This window comes from Ruditapes philippinarum, unplaced genomic scaffold (assembly GCF_026571515.1).
Source record: "Ruditapes philippinarum isolate M1 unplaced genomic scaffold, ASM2657151v2 ctg1300_1_1_1_1, whole genome shotgun sequence".
Lineage (NCBI taxonomy): Eukaryota > Metazoa > Mollusca > Bivalvia > Venerida > Veneridae > Ruditapes > Ruditapes philippinarum.
In genome coordinates, this window is record NW_026855312.1 from 38,875 (window position 1) to 52,964 (window position 14,090).

At 31.5% G+C, this 14,090-nt stretch overlaps 2 protein-coding genes across 4 annotated transcripts in view; one reads left to right on the plus strand and one right to left on the minus strand.

Annotated features, from left to right (window-relative positions):
* Positions 1 to 7,775, plus strand: part of LOC132742895 (lysine-specific demethylase 2A-like) — a 42,262-nt gene extending 34,487 nt beyond the window's left edge. For both annotated transcript variants that reach the window (XM_060731397.1, XM_060731396.1), the window contains exon 19: positions 3,171 to 7,775. In XM_060731397.1, the coding sequence (XP_060587380.1) occupies positions 3,171 to 4,340 (1,170 nt within the window). In that variant the 3' untranslated portion in view covers positions 4,341 to 7,775. The remainder of the gene's footprint in view (positions 1 to 3,170) is intronic.
* A 2,533-nt stretch (positions 7,776 to 10,308) lies between these two features.
* LOC132742896 (3-methyl-2-oxobutanoate dehydrogenase [lipoamide] kinase, mitochondrial-like) overlaps positions 10,309 to 14,090 on the minus strand; it is a 39,852-nt gene continuing 36,070 nt past the window's right edge. For both annotated transcript variants that reach the window (XM_060731398.1, XM_060731399.1), the window contains 2 exons: positions 13,559 to 13,726; positions 10,309 to 12,941 (listed from right to left, as the gene is read on the minus strand). In XM_060731398.1, coding sequence (XP_060587381.1) covers positions 12,797 to 12,941; positions 13,559 to 13,726 — 313 coding nt within the window. In that variant the 3' untranslated portion in view covers positions 10,309 to 12,796. The remainder of the gene's footprint in view (positions 12,942 to 13,558; positions 13,727 to 14,090) is intronic.

The window sequence follows — 14,090 nt, forward strand, 5'->3', positions numbered from 1 at the left end:
ATTTGATTGTGAATGTAACTCATTGTAGGAAATAATTTTGCCACAGACTTTTGTGATAAAGTTTTCTTCATTGTCCTAAACCATTTATCATTTTTCAGACACCAAAATAAAGCCAAAATAAAGCAAGTTTTGACAATTTTTGTATCAAAATGTACTAAATTTTCAAGTTTTTTGTCATTACTTAATGGTATTTAGATGAAAACAAAAATCAGATTTTGAACGGTGTTTAAATGAAAAAAAAAACCTTTGAAATATCATTTATGTCACTTGCTGATGATACGCATTTTTCTGAAATTTGATTTTTAATTTGTTTATTGTGAACATGTTGCAGTATTAATTTGCCTATATTTTGTTGTGATAATGTCATTGTAAGAACAATAAACATACAGTTAAGAAAATCTAAGAAGGATTTATGAACTTAAGAAAGTTAGAATCCACAAGATTTACAGTATGACTTAATTGTCTCTGAAATGCAGACCAAGGGAGACAACTTGAACATCATGTGTTCAAACTTTGTGTTATAGATATTTTTACATTTTTCTCAGGTTTTTAAGTAAATTTTTAAAAAAATGTGATAACATTGTTTTTTTTTCATCTCTCAATTTTTATAAGAAAAAAAAATCACTTGCCATTTCTTTAAATATGTGTATATTATGTAACATAAGTTAGTGTTAGATTGTTGTTTATATGGAATGTAGCTTAGTTTTTGTTCAGTATTGTTTGACTCTTGGAGCTTCCAAGAATCTTGTCTATAAAAATTGTTTTAATTTTTTTCTTTGAGACATTCTCATTAAGGAAATTTCACGTAATGTCATTTTTATTTGTTTCATTATTTTTTTACAGTTTTGTATTTCATTCTCTAGCAACAATTTTTGGGTTTCTGAAATTGGCTGGTGCATGTATGCAGTTTTGACTAATAAACAGTTATTGTCATTTGATATTTTTGTCTTGTTTGATTTACACAGAGAAGGAAGTAGATTATTGTGTAATTTGTAAGAGGTCATTTCTTTTAACTAGTTTACCAGTTTTGCATGAATATCTGTGTTCACAAAAAGAAATTAGTATCAGATGATAACACTTATATTTTTAGGTAGGGATATATATATATATATATTTCCGGATACCAATTTATTTATATCATGAAAAAGACTCGTTTACAAAGCACATGCATGTGTAACATATTTTAGTCCAGCAATATACTTTAAAAAAAATATGTAAATTCTAATTTTTAGTGGACTATAAGAATAAGAAGAGCTATTGTAGTCACCCGAGAGTCGGCGTAACCACTTATGTTAAAGTTTTTTGTAATACCTCAAATATTTTCAAAGTCCATTGACATATGGCTTTGAAACTTTGCAAACTTGTTCACCATCATGACCCCAACTTGTAGACAGGAGGAGGTAACTCTATCAAGCATTTTGACAGAATTATGCCCCTTTTTTAACATTTACATTTAAGTTTGCATACCACCTCAGATATCTTCATATTCTATTCTTCTTTTAGAGCATAATACGAGTCTCTCCAAGGCCTATAACTGTAACATGGATTTAAAGAAATATTTTACCCTTTTGTTGACTAAATTTTTCATTATCAAGGCTCTTTTACTGTCAACCACTAAGAATAGTCAAGCGTTGCTGTCCTACCGACAGCTCTTTTTAGAATAAAGTTAAACATGTATAGTAACAAGTACAATTTTTTTAAAGAATTTAAATGACTGAGGGCATTTTACCAGAATTGTTTTAAAGGTAGTCTAAATTTCATTGAGATTGCCCTCCCTTGTATTATTTAGACAAATAATAACATGTTCTTAAAAATTCCTGAGCATGTATCTTAAGAAATATGTAAACATATATAATACATAATTTTGATCCTGATTTCTGCATTGTGAACACAGAGTTAGTTTGATATCTTTACAGTTATATTTGTTCCTTCTTACTTAACATGTTCATGTTTATGTTCATCATTTCATCACATTAACGCTTGCAAGTTTGTAAAATTAAAAAAAAATCAACAATCAACTCTGTCTCTCTTAGAATAGAGGTGAATAAACAAGATTTATCATAAACTCTTAGCCCTGTTAAAGGTTAGTGAATCTAACAAGAATGGAAAGAAATGAAATATGCTAAATTCCCACTATCGTGTAAAATGTTCATATTAAACGATTCATTCAGATAGAGTCTATATAAACTCTCAGCTCTTATGTCTTCTGATAATAAGTGTTATACTTAGCATCAATCAGAACTCCACAAATATATTTCAACAGTGCTTTTATTCAAGTTAACTCCAATCGGAACACCACAACTAATTTTCAACAGTGTTTTTATTCAAGTCTGGTAAATAGAACAGTTCCCAATTGTTACAAATTACTATTCCTAATGTATGAAGGAGTACCTGAGGTTTTCCTCAACCAGTAAAGCCTGAAAGTCGTCATATGACTTATACTGTGTTGATGCATTTTATAAATCAGAGGGATTTTGATATCAAAATGTAAAATGTAAGCAGCTAACGGTATAATGTCTTTATGCGCAGATTGACTTGACTCTATACTAGTGGGAAAGGCTAGAAAAAGTTCCTGTTAGTAAGATCTGCTAGGGTTATATTTCATTTGTTTTATGAAGGCACACATATACTGGTTTGTGTTTGGTAAATATGGTTGTAAATGACAAAAATTGATATTTTAATACCATAAGTGCTATGGTTGATTTATTCCAATAGTGTTGTCCCACCACTACCTACATCTTCAGTACACTGACTAGGAATCTTGTTATTACATGAATTGAGACAAAGGTTAAACAATTTTAATGGTTTAACCATGACAAACTACTTCTATCTTAAAGACAAACAATGACAAGAAAAATAAAAGATAAAACCTAAGCTGGAATTTTTTTAAATGCTAAACATATTAACAACTTTAACTTTGGGCAAAGGGTGAAATAGTTTGTAATTAGTTGGCCAGTTTTTCATGCATATTTTTCATATCATTTAATAAATTCAATTATAATTTTATAGTTTGCTTGAAATTTTCATGCTTTCATCATTTTTTTTATTGAGATTACTTGCTCTATTTTAAGTAGTAAAACTTAGAAATTGTTAAAATCACTTTATAGATAAATATGCTATTTAGTTTTCAAATTCGGCCAACTAATTCTGACTATTTTAATCTTTTGTAGACAACACCAAGATCTGGGACTCGATGCACTTATGACTTTGATGATGATGAGGAATGCATGGATATTTCCGCTCCTCTCCCAGATAAGGGCAAAGGGAAGGGTATCAAAGGTCGCAAAAGCCTACATTTGAAAAATAAAGACTTTGGTGCAAGTTTAGGATCAAACGTTAACAGTAAATCTCATACCCAAACTCTTGAACCTAAACCTGAAGATCGTGGTCATCTTACAAAATATTCTTCTGAAAAATTGTGCAGTGAACAGTTAAGACAAACTCTGATTTCTCATATCGAAAGGCGTAACCTGCCAGTTATAAAACCGCAGTTTGTTGTACGGCCGGCTCCTATATCTCCCCCGGATGATTACTGTGTGATGAATAATGGTCAAAAGCATCCCCTGTCGCGTAAAGTTTGGACATTTATCTTCCATTACCTGTCGTCTGCTGATTTGGCACGTTGCCAAGCTGTTTGTCAAATATGGAACAGATGGTGCATCAATCCTGATTTGTGGAAGAAAATAGATCTGAGTAAAAAGAGAATCGTTCAGACCCATCTAATGGGAATAGTCCGACGGCAACCGGAATACCTTGATCTGAGTTCGGTTATTATGACACAAAAACAAATTTTATGGTTACTTGAAAGAATTCCTTTGTTGAAGACATTGATTGTATCAAAATGTTCTTGGGCAACAATAAGTGGACTGTGCATGTCGGCGTGCCCGTTACTTTATAAGCTTGATGTTAGTTGGGCTACCGGGCTGAATGATAGATGTTTTGAAGATCTCATTTCACCCCCTGTGGACAGGAAACCGGCTGTTAAAAACATCAGTCGTCTCCATAGGTTACGATCAATTCATTTGTCTGGAACAGAAATCACTGACACGTCGTTAGAGCTAATGACTCTACACCTGTCACATCTGGAGGAATTGAATATCAGTTACTGTACCCGAATCACTGACCGTGGTATCCAAATATTGGCAAGCAGTAAATCGCCAACACAAGATTCACTGAAAGTGTTGAACATTTGTGGTTGCCGTGGACTCACGGAGGTCAGTTTGGATGCTATAAAGAACTTCAGTAAGTTAAAGGAACTGTATGCCACTAACTGTATCAGAATACCAACAGAAAGATGTAGATCTCTCCGACATCCACGACTGAAGATATTCAGATATTAGTGAGACTTTTATACCTAAAGATGTTAGAAGTGCTCACAGTTAAAAAATGTTTGGGTTTTTTTTTTGTAAATTTTATTAAGGGTATATACATATATATAACTGTTATATTTTTGTAAATAATATTGGGGTAGAGTCATGCTTATTATGGAGTGTGCTGTGCTATTATCTAAATTCTTTGCATTCAAATTATTGGGTAAAAGATGAGGCTTTTGTTAGGCAAGTTTTTTTGTCAACCAAATAACAGGACTTGTAAAGGAAATATTTCACAATTCTAACCCTTGACCTGCTGGGACCAAAAGTGATTATCCTTTACCACCAGTATTGAGCCATCTGTATAGTCTGATCAGGCTTTTTACTATTGGTAGATCTAATTTTAGCTTGTCTGATTCAATGAGAAAGTCAAGCTATTTCAATGCATTGGTCATTATTGTTGTCACTGTAGCCCATTACTCAAACACTTAAAGAAGGTATCAATATGAAATTTGCCATACTTGCTTATCATGACAAAATACAGTTGTAAGACGTATTAGCTGAAAGCAATATTTTTTTGGATTTATGCCCCTTTTTAACCCTTGTTAAAATTGGTTACTGATAAAACATTTTGAAGATTATCAAAGATATTTTACACTTTGCTACTTTTGATAACAAGGCCTATCTAGTGGGCACTGGGCAAGGGGGCATAACTAAGTAATAAATATTTCAAGAGTTGTGCCCCTTCTTCACATGGAAAAATATTCTTGTTAGGAGTAACAATCATAACGCTCTTGAATTTTTTTGTCAGTGCCCTAAGCAGATGAGCATAAGTATGCATTTGGTGCTATTGAATGGACTGTTCCAAATTTACTGCTGGTCAAATTCAGCAGGGTAAGGGTAAAAAAAAAAAAATTGTTATATTTAGATTGTTTCATAACTCCAGCATTACTTTGAATATCTCCTTGTTTTATGAAAAACCTGCAGATTTTGAAGAAAAAAAACAACAACAAAAAACTCACTATTATTTAAAGTATTCATTACAATATAACTATGCAATGTTTCACAGTCATGCACATGCTTTTAAAACAAACATAAATATTTAAATGTACATGTATCATCAAAATTTTCTCCTTCCGATTATCAAAATGTTCTGTTCTTACACGTAAAACAACCAAAAAAACAACCAAACACCTCGCACAGGAAGCCGCCTCTGTGGTCGAGGGGTTAGAGTCGATGACTTCTAATCCAGTTACCTCTCTGGCGTGGGTTCCATCCCCGGGAGATGCTTTGGTAGTTTAGCGCGGAGGAAGGTAGTCTAGTACTGGTGTAACTCTCCAGGAACGATGGTTAGGAAACTACCCGCCTATATGACTGAAATACTGTTGGAAAAAGGCGTAAAATGAAACAAACAAACAAACAAACAAAAACCTTGCACAGCTGTTTAGGATGTTAATGAATATTGGAAATTAATAATAGATGAAAATATCTGTTGATTGCACTATTTGTTTTATTAATTAATTAATTACTGAAGTTTAACATTTTTAATACATTAACAGATCAATATAAAAACATAACTAACTACTAAGCCCGATTGTAGGTTATATATATACCTTGTTCCTTTCATAAAAAAATGGACCCGTGGCCCATTTAGAGATTTTCATCTTCTCATCAATTCAGATATTTAGAACCCCTTGTTTATAAGTTTGATAGTTTACAGGTTAATTGTTTGTATATAACATACATCATACAGAATAATTTTATACCTTTCAATGCTTAAACTATAACTATTAAACCTTTTACAACAGAACCAAGCCAGGTCAGGCCAGATATTGAGGCCAGCCTAGATATACATGCATTCTTTCTTATTATTGTCATTGTGATATTTAGATTGATAACGCTCTGGTTTAAAATGGAAGTTGGATAAAGCCATGCAGAGAAATTAGGAGACATTCTAACACTGTCCCCATTTTTCCCTATTGAACATAGAAGAACCCCAAGTGTGTGTTATTATGCAATAAAATCACTGTTTGACATTCTATATTTAGACATATGACATAATCATTATACACGTGACGTGACCACTAAAAATGTGACAAGCTAAAAATAAGTACAAAACAAATTAGGCGCAATTTAGCTTAATACCAGGTATGGCAGCATTTGTTTGTTGATGTTGTGTTAGAATCTAAATAATATATCCAAATAAGTGATATTATCGCTTGATAAATTCACTGTTTGGAGTTCGGATGCGCATCATTATATCACTCGGGCTACGCCCTTGTGATATAATTCCTCACATCCGAACTCCAAACAGTGATTTTATTGAGCGATTTGGGATACATTACATGTATTTCTTAAGTAGAGTAACATTGTCAAACTACAGTTCCATGTTTGTCAATACTACTGTACACTAAGTCTGATTTAGTAATTATCATACTTTTTACCTGAAATTTTCTAAGGCCTTTCAGAAATTTGCATTGAAATCAAAGTCACATGACAAAATGATTTTTATGCAATAAAAACTGTGACATCACATCTGTATTGCCGCTACAAATTCTACTTGTTGAATACATTATCTATAAAAGAAAAGTATATGAGCTCTTTATGTTATTTAACCTTGTTTAGTATATGAAGTTTTGAGTGTGAGAAAAGAAATTAAGATTATTACTTGGATTAAACCCCCTTAACATTTTATTTTCTCATGATAAAGATAATTAAACATTTATTTTAACCTGCTGGAACCTAAACAATATAACTATCCTTTGCTGCCAGTATAGTCAGGCCAGCCTGGACATTACATGCAGTCTGCCAGGCTCTATACTGATGATTGATCAATTTTCATATTTGCTACTGAGATCCCTTAAACATGAAATGGAATGTTCCAATTTGAAAACTGGGCAAATGAATTAGGCAAATTTAGGAGGTTCAGGATTAGGTTTATTTTCTTGTAGATCTGATAGATTCTGGAGTTACAGAATATCTTATGCTGTACAAATTCATTATTTGCTTGTAAATTTAAATAAGCTGGTTTTACTTAGAGTTATGGCCCTTGTGCATAATGTTATTATGTTTTGTTCTTTAGGGTTTCAGAGAAATATATTCTTGCACAGCACCATTGTTTTTATTTTTCCAATGTTTATGAATTCCATTGTTTTATTTTCTGTTTATCAACATTTTTTTTTCGAAGTTGTTAAATGAAGCAGAGTTTATTTGTTAAAACTTTTATTTTTATATTGTTAGAAATACATTCTTAATTTGTTTAAATAGGTTTTTATTGTGTGGAACAAGTTATGTTAAAGTCGCATCAAGTTAGCTTTGATCAATTTAAGTTTACTACTGATATATAACAAATGTACAAAGTAGGCAGATTTATTTTTGTGTCTGTAGAGAGACATATCCATTACTGTTTATGAAAATGTATGTTATTTCAAAGTTTCCTTGTATAAAGTTAAAGTTGAATAATGATAGTTGTTCAAAAGTTGTTGCCCCTGAAACACATTCTGTTTGGTTCCAAGTCACATCAACCACAGTGACGCAAGCATTACTGGTTTATCTACCACAGTGAGGTGAGCTCTACTGGTTTATCATTGACAGTATCGTGAGCTCTACTGGTTTATCAACCACAGTGAGGTCAACTGTACTGGTTCATCAACCAGCGAGGTGAACTCTACTGGTTTATCAACCACAGTGAGGTTGGCTGAACTGGTTATCAACCACAGTGAGGTTAAATCTACTGGTTTATCAACCACAGTGAGGTTAGCTCTACTGGTTTATCAACCTTGATTGAGGTTAGCTTTTCTGGTTTATCAACAACAGTAAGGTGAGCTCTACTGGTTTATAATCCAAAGCAAGCTGAGCTCCACTAGTTTTTAATCTACAGTGAGGTGAGCTCTACTGGTTAATCAACCACAGTGAGGTGAGCTCTACTCATTTATCGACCACAGTCAACCACAGTGAGGTGAGCTCTACTCCTTTATCGACCACAGTGAGGTGAGCTCTACTGGTTTGTCAACCACAGTCAGGTGAGCTCTACTTGTTTATTTACCACAGGTCAGCTTTACTAGTTTATCAACCACAGTGAGGTGAGCTCTACTTGTTTAGGCAAGAGTGGGTGCTTTGGGATTATAATTTGCAGAGGTCAGTTATAAGTGAAATCTATAATGTGATTTTATCAGCCATAACCACATGTACATATAGGCCCTTTCTTACAAAACCAGATGATTTCATATAGATATTATACAATTATTGACTAGTGAGCCATTGAATATGATGTGATATTCACCGGCAGATGACATATTGACCGAGGCGATAGCCGAGGTCAATATGACTTTCTGCCGGTGAATATCACATCATATTCAATGGCTCACTAGTCAATAATTGTTTTATTATATGAATAGGCTCAGAATTTAAAAAAAAAATCACGAAAAAGTACAACCTTATATACATGTACAAATTTTGCCTCGTTGAAGCGCGGGAAAAAAGACGCACGTGTTAGGCGTGCAACGACTACGCGAACGCTGCGCATACGAAAGTAATTCAAGTTTATACTCATCGATGCGGTTTAGCCTTTAAGTATAACAGTAAAGTAATGATATTTCAATCGAGAAATATGCCATAAAGAACAAAACGCAACAATTATTTTTTAATTAGCACACGTAATTAACAGTCTACGGTGAATGGTCATTGAATATCAGTCTCAATCTATTTTTAGACTTGGAAAATCCAATTTAGCCAGTTAATATGATACTACCCCCAGTGAATATGATTTTATGAAAAGTTCTGTTGAATACAGTTTGGACCAATGATATTGTAGCTATTTTTAGATCATATAATAAACTAGTTTATAAAACAGTTACTACACCTATGTAACATCACTTGTAGTTGGATAATCATGACGTTTATATAAACTATATGCATGGTCACTGTACTTTCATGTTTCTCTCACGAAAAGGAAGGTTGCTATATTATAAATTCAATATGAAGAATCTTGAGAGGTAAAATGGCCCTAAATAAACCTAGCAACTCGGGTTATTTATAAACAACCATATACAGTGCCATATAACTATAACCTGTCAAAAAAAAATATATACCTAATACATGTTATTTAAATCAACCGGGTTTCATTATATATATATTAAAGTGTGAGGAAACTTAATGTAAACAACAAGACTGATATCCCAGAAATGACATTTATTTAAAGCATACAAATCATGGTAAAATATATCAATGGAAATAAACAAAAAGAAACTGGCGCTATGACCAGACACCATGTACACACTGTAACCATGGAAACAGCTTCCATCATTCAATCACTTACATTATATAATCAATCAATGGAAATATAGACCAATTTTCCTGGAAATATGACTTGATAAAATACATATATATTGTAACTATTGGAAATGTATTCCTATTATTTAATCATTAACATCAAATATAGCACAAAGATACATTCAACTCGCAAAAACTTTTTGACATTTGAATGAAATAAAAAAAAACACCCTAACATGTACATCAGATGATAATATATGGCCATAATACTTTGTTATACAAGAAAAATATTCCAGACACATAATGAAAAATACAAATGTACATAAATTAAGACACTCTTACATAACCTAAATAATATAACTACTATTACAATTATATTGATTTGTTCACATAGCATAAAATATGTTAAACGTTAATAAATCATCAAAAATGTCAATACAAATTGGGAGTTATACAACGTAAAGAACATGTAATGATTCTTCAATATTGTCATACATTTTAGGTCATTCTCAAAATTTGTATAATGACAAAATTTGGATTCACTCAAAGCAGTTTCCTCTGGCACTTTTTATAGGTACATGTATATAGATATATAATTGTGCAAACATTATAATAATGTATTGAATGAACATAAAATGATGAATTTACATAAATTAATTTTCAGCATGACTTAACAATATCACTGTTTATGAGGTCATGTTTTTTTGTTATGCCGATGTATGTCTTAATGCCGATGTATGTCTTACATCACAACACCTAGGGTAAAACAATGTGTGACTTGAATTTGAAAGGATTTGTACACGAGGGGCATTTATTAGAGTTAACATGTTCACAAATGATTTACAAAATTCATGGATGACTTATAAAATTCATAACTGACTAGCCAACCTGACTACTGTAAAAACGATACATATGTGTAGCACCTACTTATTTATACTCAAGTTAATTTTCTTACTTTTTAGTGAAAGCACAAAAAACAGAAATATAGTTTTAGTGAAAGCACAAAAAACAGAATAATAGTTTTAGGGAAAGCACAAAAAACAGAATTATACTTAATGTATAATGTTCAGATAAAACATGATATTATTTATTCACTGAACATTCTACACATATTTACATACCTCTATATATCGTTACATGTCAAACATTATGCAGTAAAATATTTGTTAAAATGTATTCTTTATGTGACAAACAAGTAGTGTTAAACTTATAATTTTTTCTATAACAGATTGTTGTAAATTTAAATGACCAAGTCAGTTTTTCTCCAGACCATGAAAACAACATGACAGTACCATTACTGACATTTTGCAGTATATTTTATCAGGTATAGCTTTATACATTTTAATTTAAAAAAAGAAGAAGAAATGAAACAAGATAAAAACAACAAATTGGCAACACATCCATCACCCTATAAATCAACTTATATAGACATGTTACACAGACAAGAACAAATACAGTAGATACCAATACAGTCTTAAATAACCTCAATATTTAAAATCCCATCATGTCAGTATTTTATTGTTACAGTAAAAAGGGAGAAAACTCAATCATACTCTGACAAACAATGCAAGAACCTGACTCTCACTCACAAATGTAAAACAATGGCTGACATGAGGCAAAATGTGGTATTGAATGAAATCATATTTTATATATATAAAGTCAAACAGAAAATCTCCTGTTTTAAAACTTTACTACAGTATCAAAGTTGAGATAATGTAAATGAAATATATGATTGACAATAATTTATTATCTCAAAACATCAAAGTTTTACAGACTTGATAGAAATATAAACATAAACAATCAAACAGTAACTGTTAAGAAACAAGAATACAATGAAAGTTAAATTCTTATGAAAGATTTTAAATCCTTGAGATTCATACTTAATTTTGCCATGCCATTTTGAAAACAAAACAAAAACGTTTGCCACAGAAAAATAAACTTGCTATTCAAATAAAAATACATATTTTGCCAAAATAAAGATTTCAATAAAATAAACATAATATAAATTTAAGAGTATTGTTTATGGAGGGTGAAGAAATTAAATCACATTTCAATAGGAGAAGAGTTTCTGAGATTATTTAATCCCCCAAATCTTTAAAGTGACATTACGCCCATCCATGTGTAGATGGCAAGTGCAAAGTAAATAGTCAAAATAACTTTACACTTTGCTAAAACTGATTTCAAATTTATATGTCAATATGCCCCCCAAAAAATTAATCCCACATGACTTTTCGAAATTTCTATAAATATTGTTTCAGAATTTATTGATAACCTCCAATTGATGAAAAAAGTTGGACATGCAGACTTTTAATAATTTAGGTAGTTTTTATTTTTGTTTTAACCTAAACATTTGTTATTATTGATAAATTTTGTACATACTAAATTTTTGAATTATATTACTAATTCTTATTGATGTGAGCATAATGTCACTTTAATTCACACAACAAAATATTTCAAGTCTCTGAAAAGTGTACATGTTATACAAAATAATACAAAAAATTATCAGAAACAAGTAAAAACATTAAAGTAAAACTAAAATAAAGATATATTGCCAACAAGATAAATCCTACCACAATTTTATTTTATCTCTTTTGTTCAGTTCATGCATAAATCATTGCAACTTGTAAACATTATTATGACTGTTTATTATAGAATCACAAAATTTATGTTTTCTTAACACACGCACGTGCGGACATTCAGGTAACATGGACCTTATATATCTAAACAATGAAAATCATTCCATTTAAATAAGACAATTTTCCCTACAACCCAGTTAGAAAATAAGCAGACAATACAAAGAAAAGCCTTAAAGCACACTTATTATTACAATATCTATAAGAACAATTATGTAAATTTGTGACACAGAACAAAAAAGCATATTACACTTAACATAGCTATTACATAATTCACACTAGTCTTTCTTCTAAGCACATTTTTAACAAAGCAACAGTTTCATTTACATATATTTCATCAGAAGAAAAACATAAAAAGATTTTTAAAGAAACATTTCAAACAAAAAGAAAATAATAAGGAAGTTAAGCAAATTTACTCTTCTTTAACGTTTACATTTCAAGTATTATACTGTAATAAAGTTCTTGTAAATGTAACATCCGAGTATCTTTCATAAAAGAAAACTGTGTGACTGCAGATACTTCCATATCAATATACTAAAGTCCCCTTGGTCAATTCTAGTCAAACAATACAGGAAACATGACCTAGATACGAAATGTTTCATGTTGTCCGTCAATATGTCGTAGACGAATGTATACCTCCGTTCCCATACCATACATAGTCTCCATGCTTATACTGCCGCCTAAATACTCGGCATACGCTTTTGATGCAGGTAAACCAAAGCCATACCTGTTCAATGATAAAATATCAGTCTTAATATTTTGTTATTTAAAGATATTATATTTGAAATCACAAAGCAATTTTGTTATAAAAACAACAGGAGAAAAATAAATTTTATGTTTTAATCTGATAAAGTAATGGAACTAAAATAAAGGAACACATAAATTTGTACAGCATATGAACAAACAAGACAGGATTCATCTTAAGGTAGATTTTGACATTATTCAACCACAAACTGACAGTGTTAAATTAATAAACAAAATTTTCTATCACTTTTGCAAGTTGCAAGAAAGATAACTCTAACATGCTTTACACTATTTCGCTACTATTATTAAACAGACAGGGAAGTGGACTGCATTATTACAAGATAAATGCAGGGCATGTGAGGTCAGATGTGACATCAAAATACTAAATGATGTCATGAAAATTAAATATCTAATCCTTGAAAGAGAAGCATTTATATGACAAATCCTTGAAACAGTAACATTTAGGAAGCCTGATATTTCTTTTGTTCAGACAAAGCTTGATTATTTCTTTGCTAAAATTTTCCTTTAACCACTTCACATGCAGTTAATTACCAAATTTATGCCCCATATTAAGAAGATATGATTCAAAGTTGTACACACCCATGCATTCTAGAAGATGTAGCTCCTCCAGCATTTCTAGGATCTACAAATTCTCCAAGAAGACCCCTGTCCACCCTGTTGTCTTGCATGGTCCCAGCAGTGGTAAAGTTATAGTCCCAGATATTGTTCACAATCTTGGGAGGGATGCCACCCCCACGATCTGACACCCTGAAATAGAAAGAAAACCCCAGTGGTTAAAAAAGACAAATATAGATTACATGACAGTGAAAAATATGCCAGATTAATTTAAAACAATTTTGCCGACAATATTCTTGATTAAAGCCGTATTTTTTGAAGACCTGAAATATTTTCTTGTTAGAATTTTCAAAAAAAACCCCCAAAACTTCATAACAGGTTTTCCCATAATGTGATTTCAAATTGCAAAGAATGAGATATAAGTACTATAGAGTGTGGTCAGTCTGCACAGACAGCCCTTATTTACAGATGGCAGCCGCAAAGTCTACTTGTTCCAGCAAGGGCTAATGTCAGATTAGTACTTAATAAAGGTTGGGTTTTTTTTGGGAGGGGATTG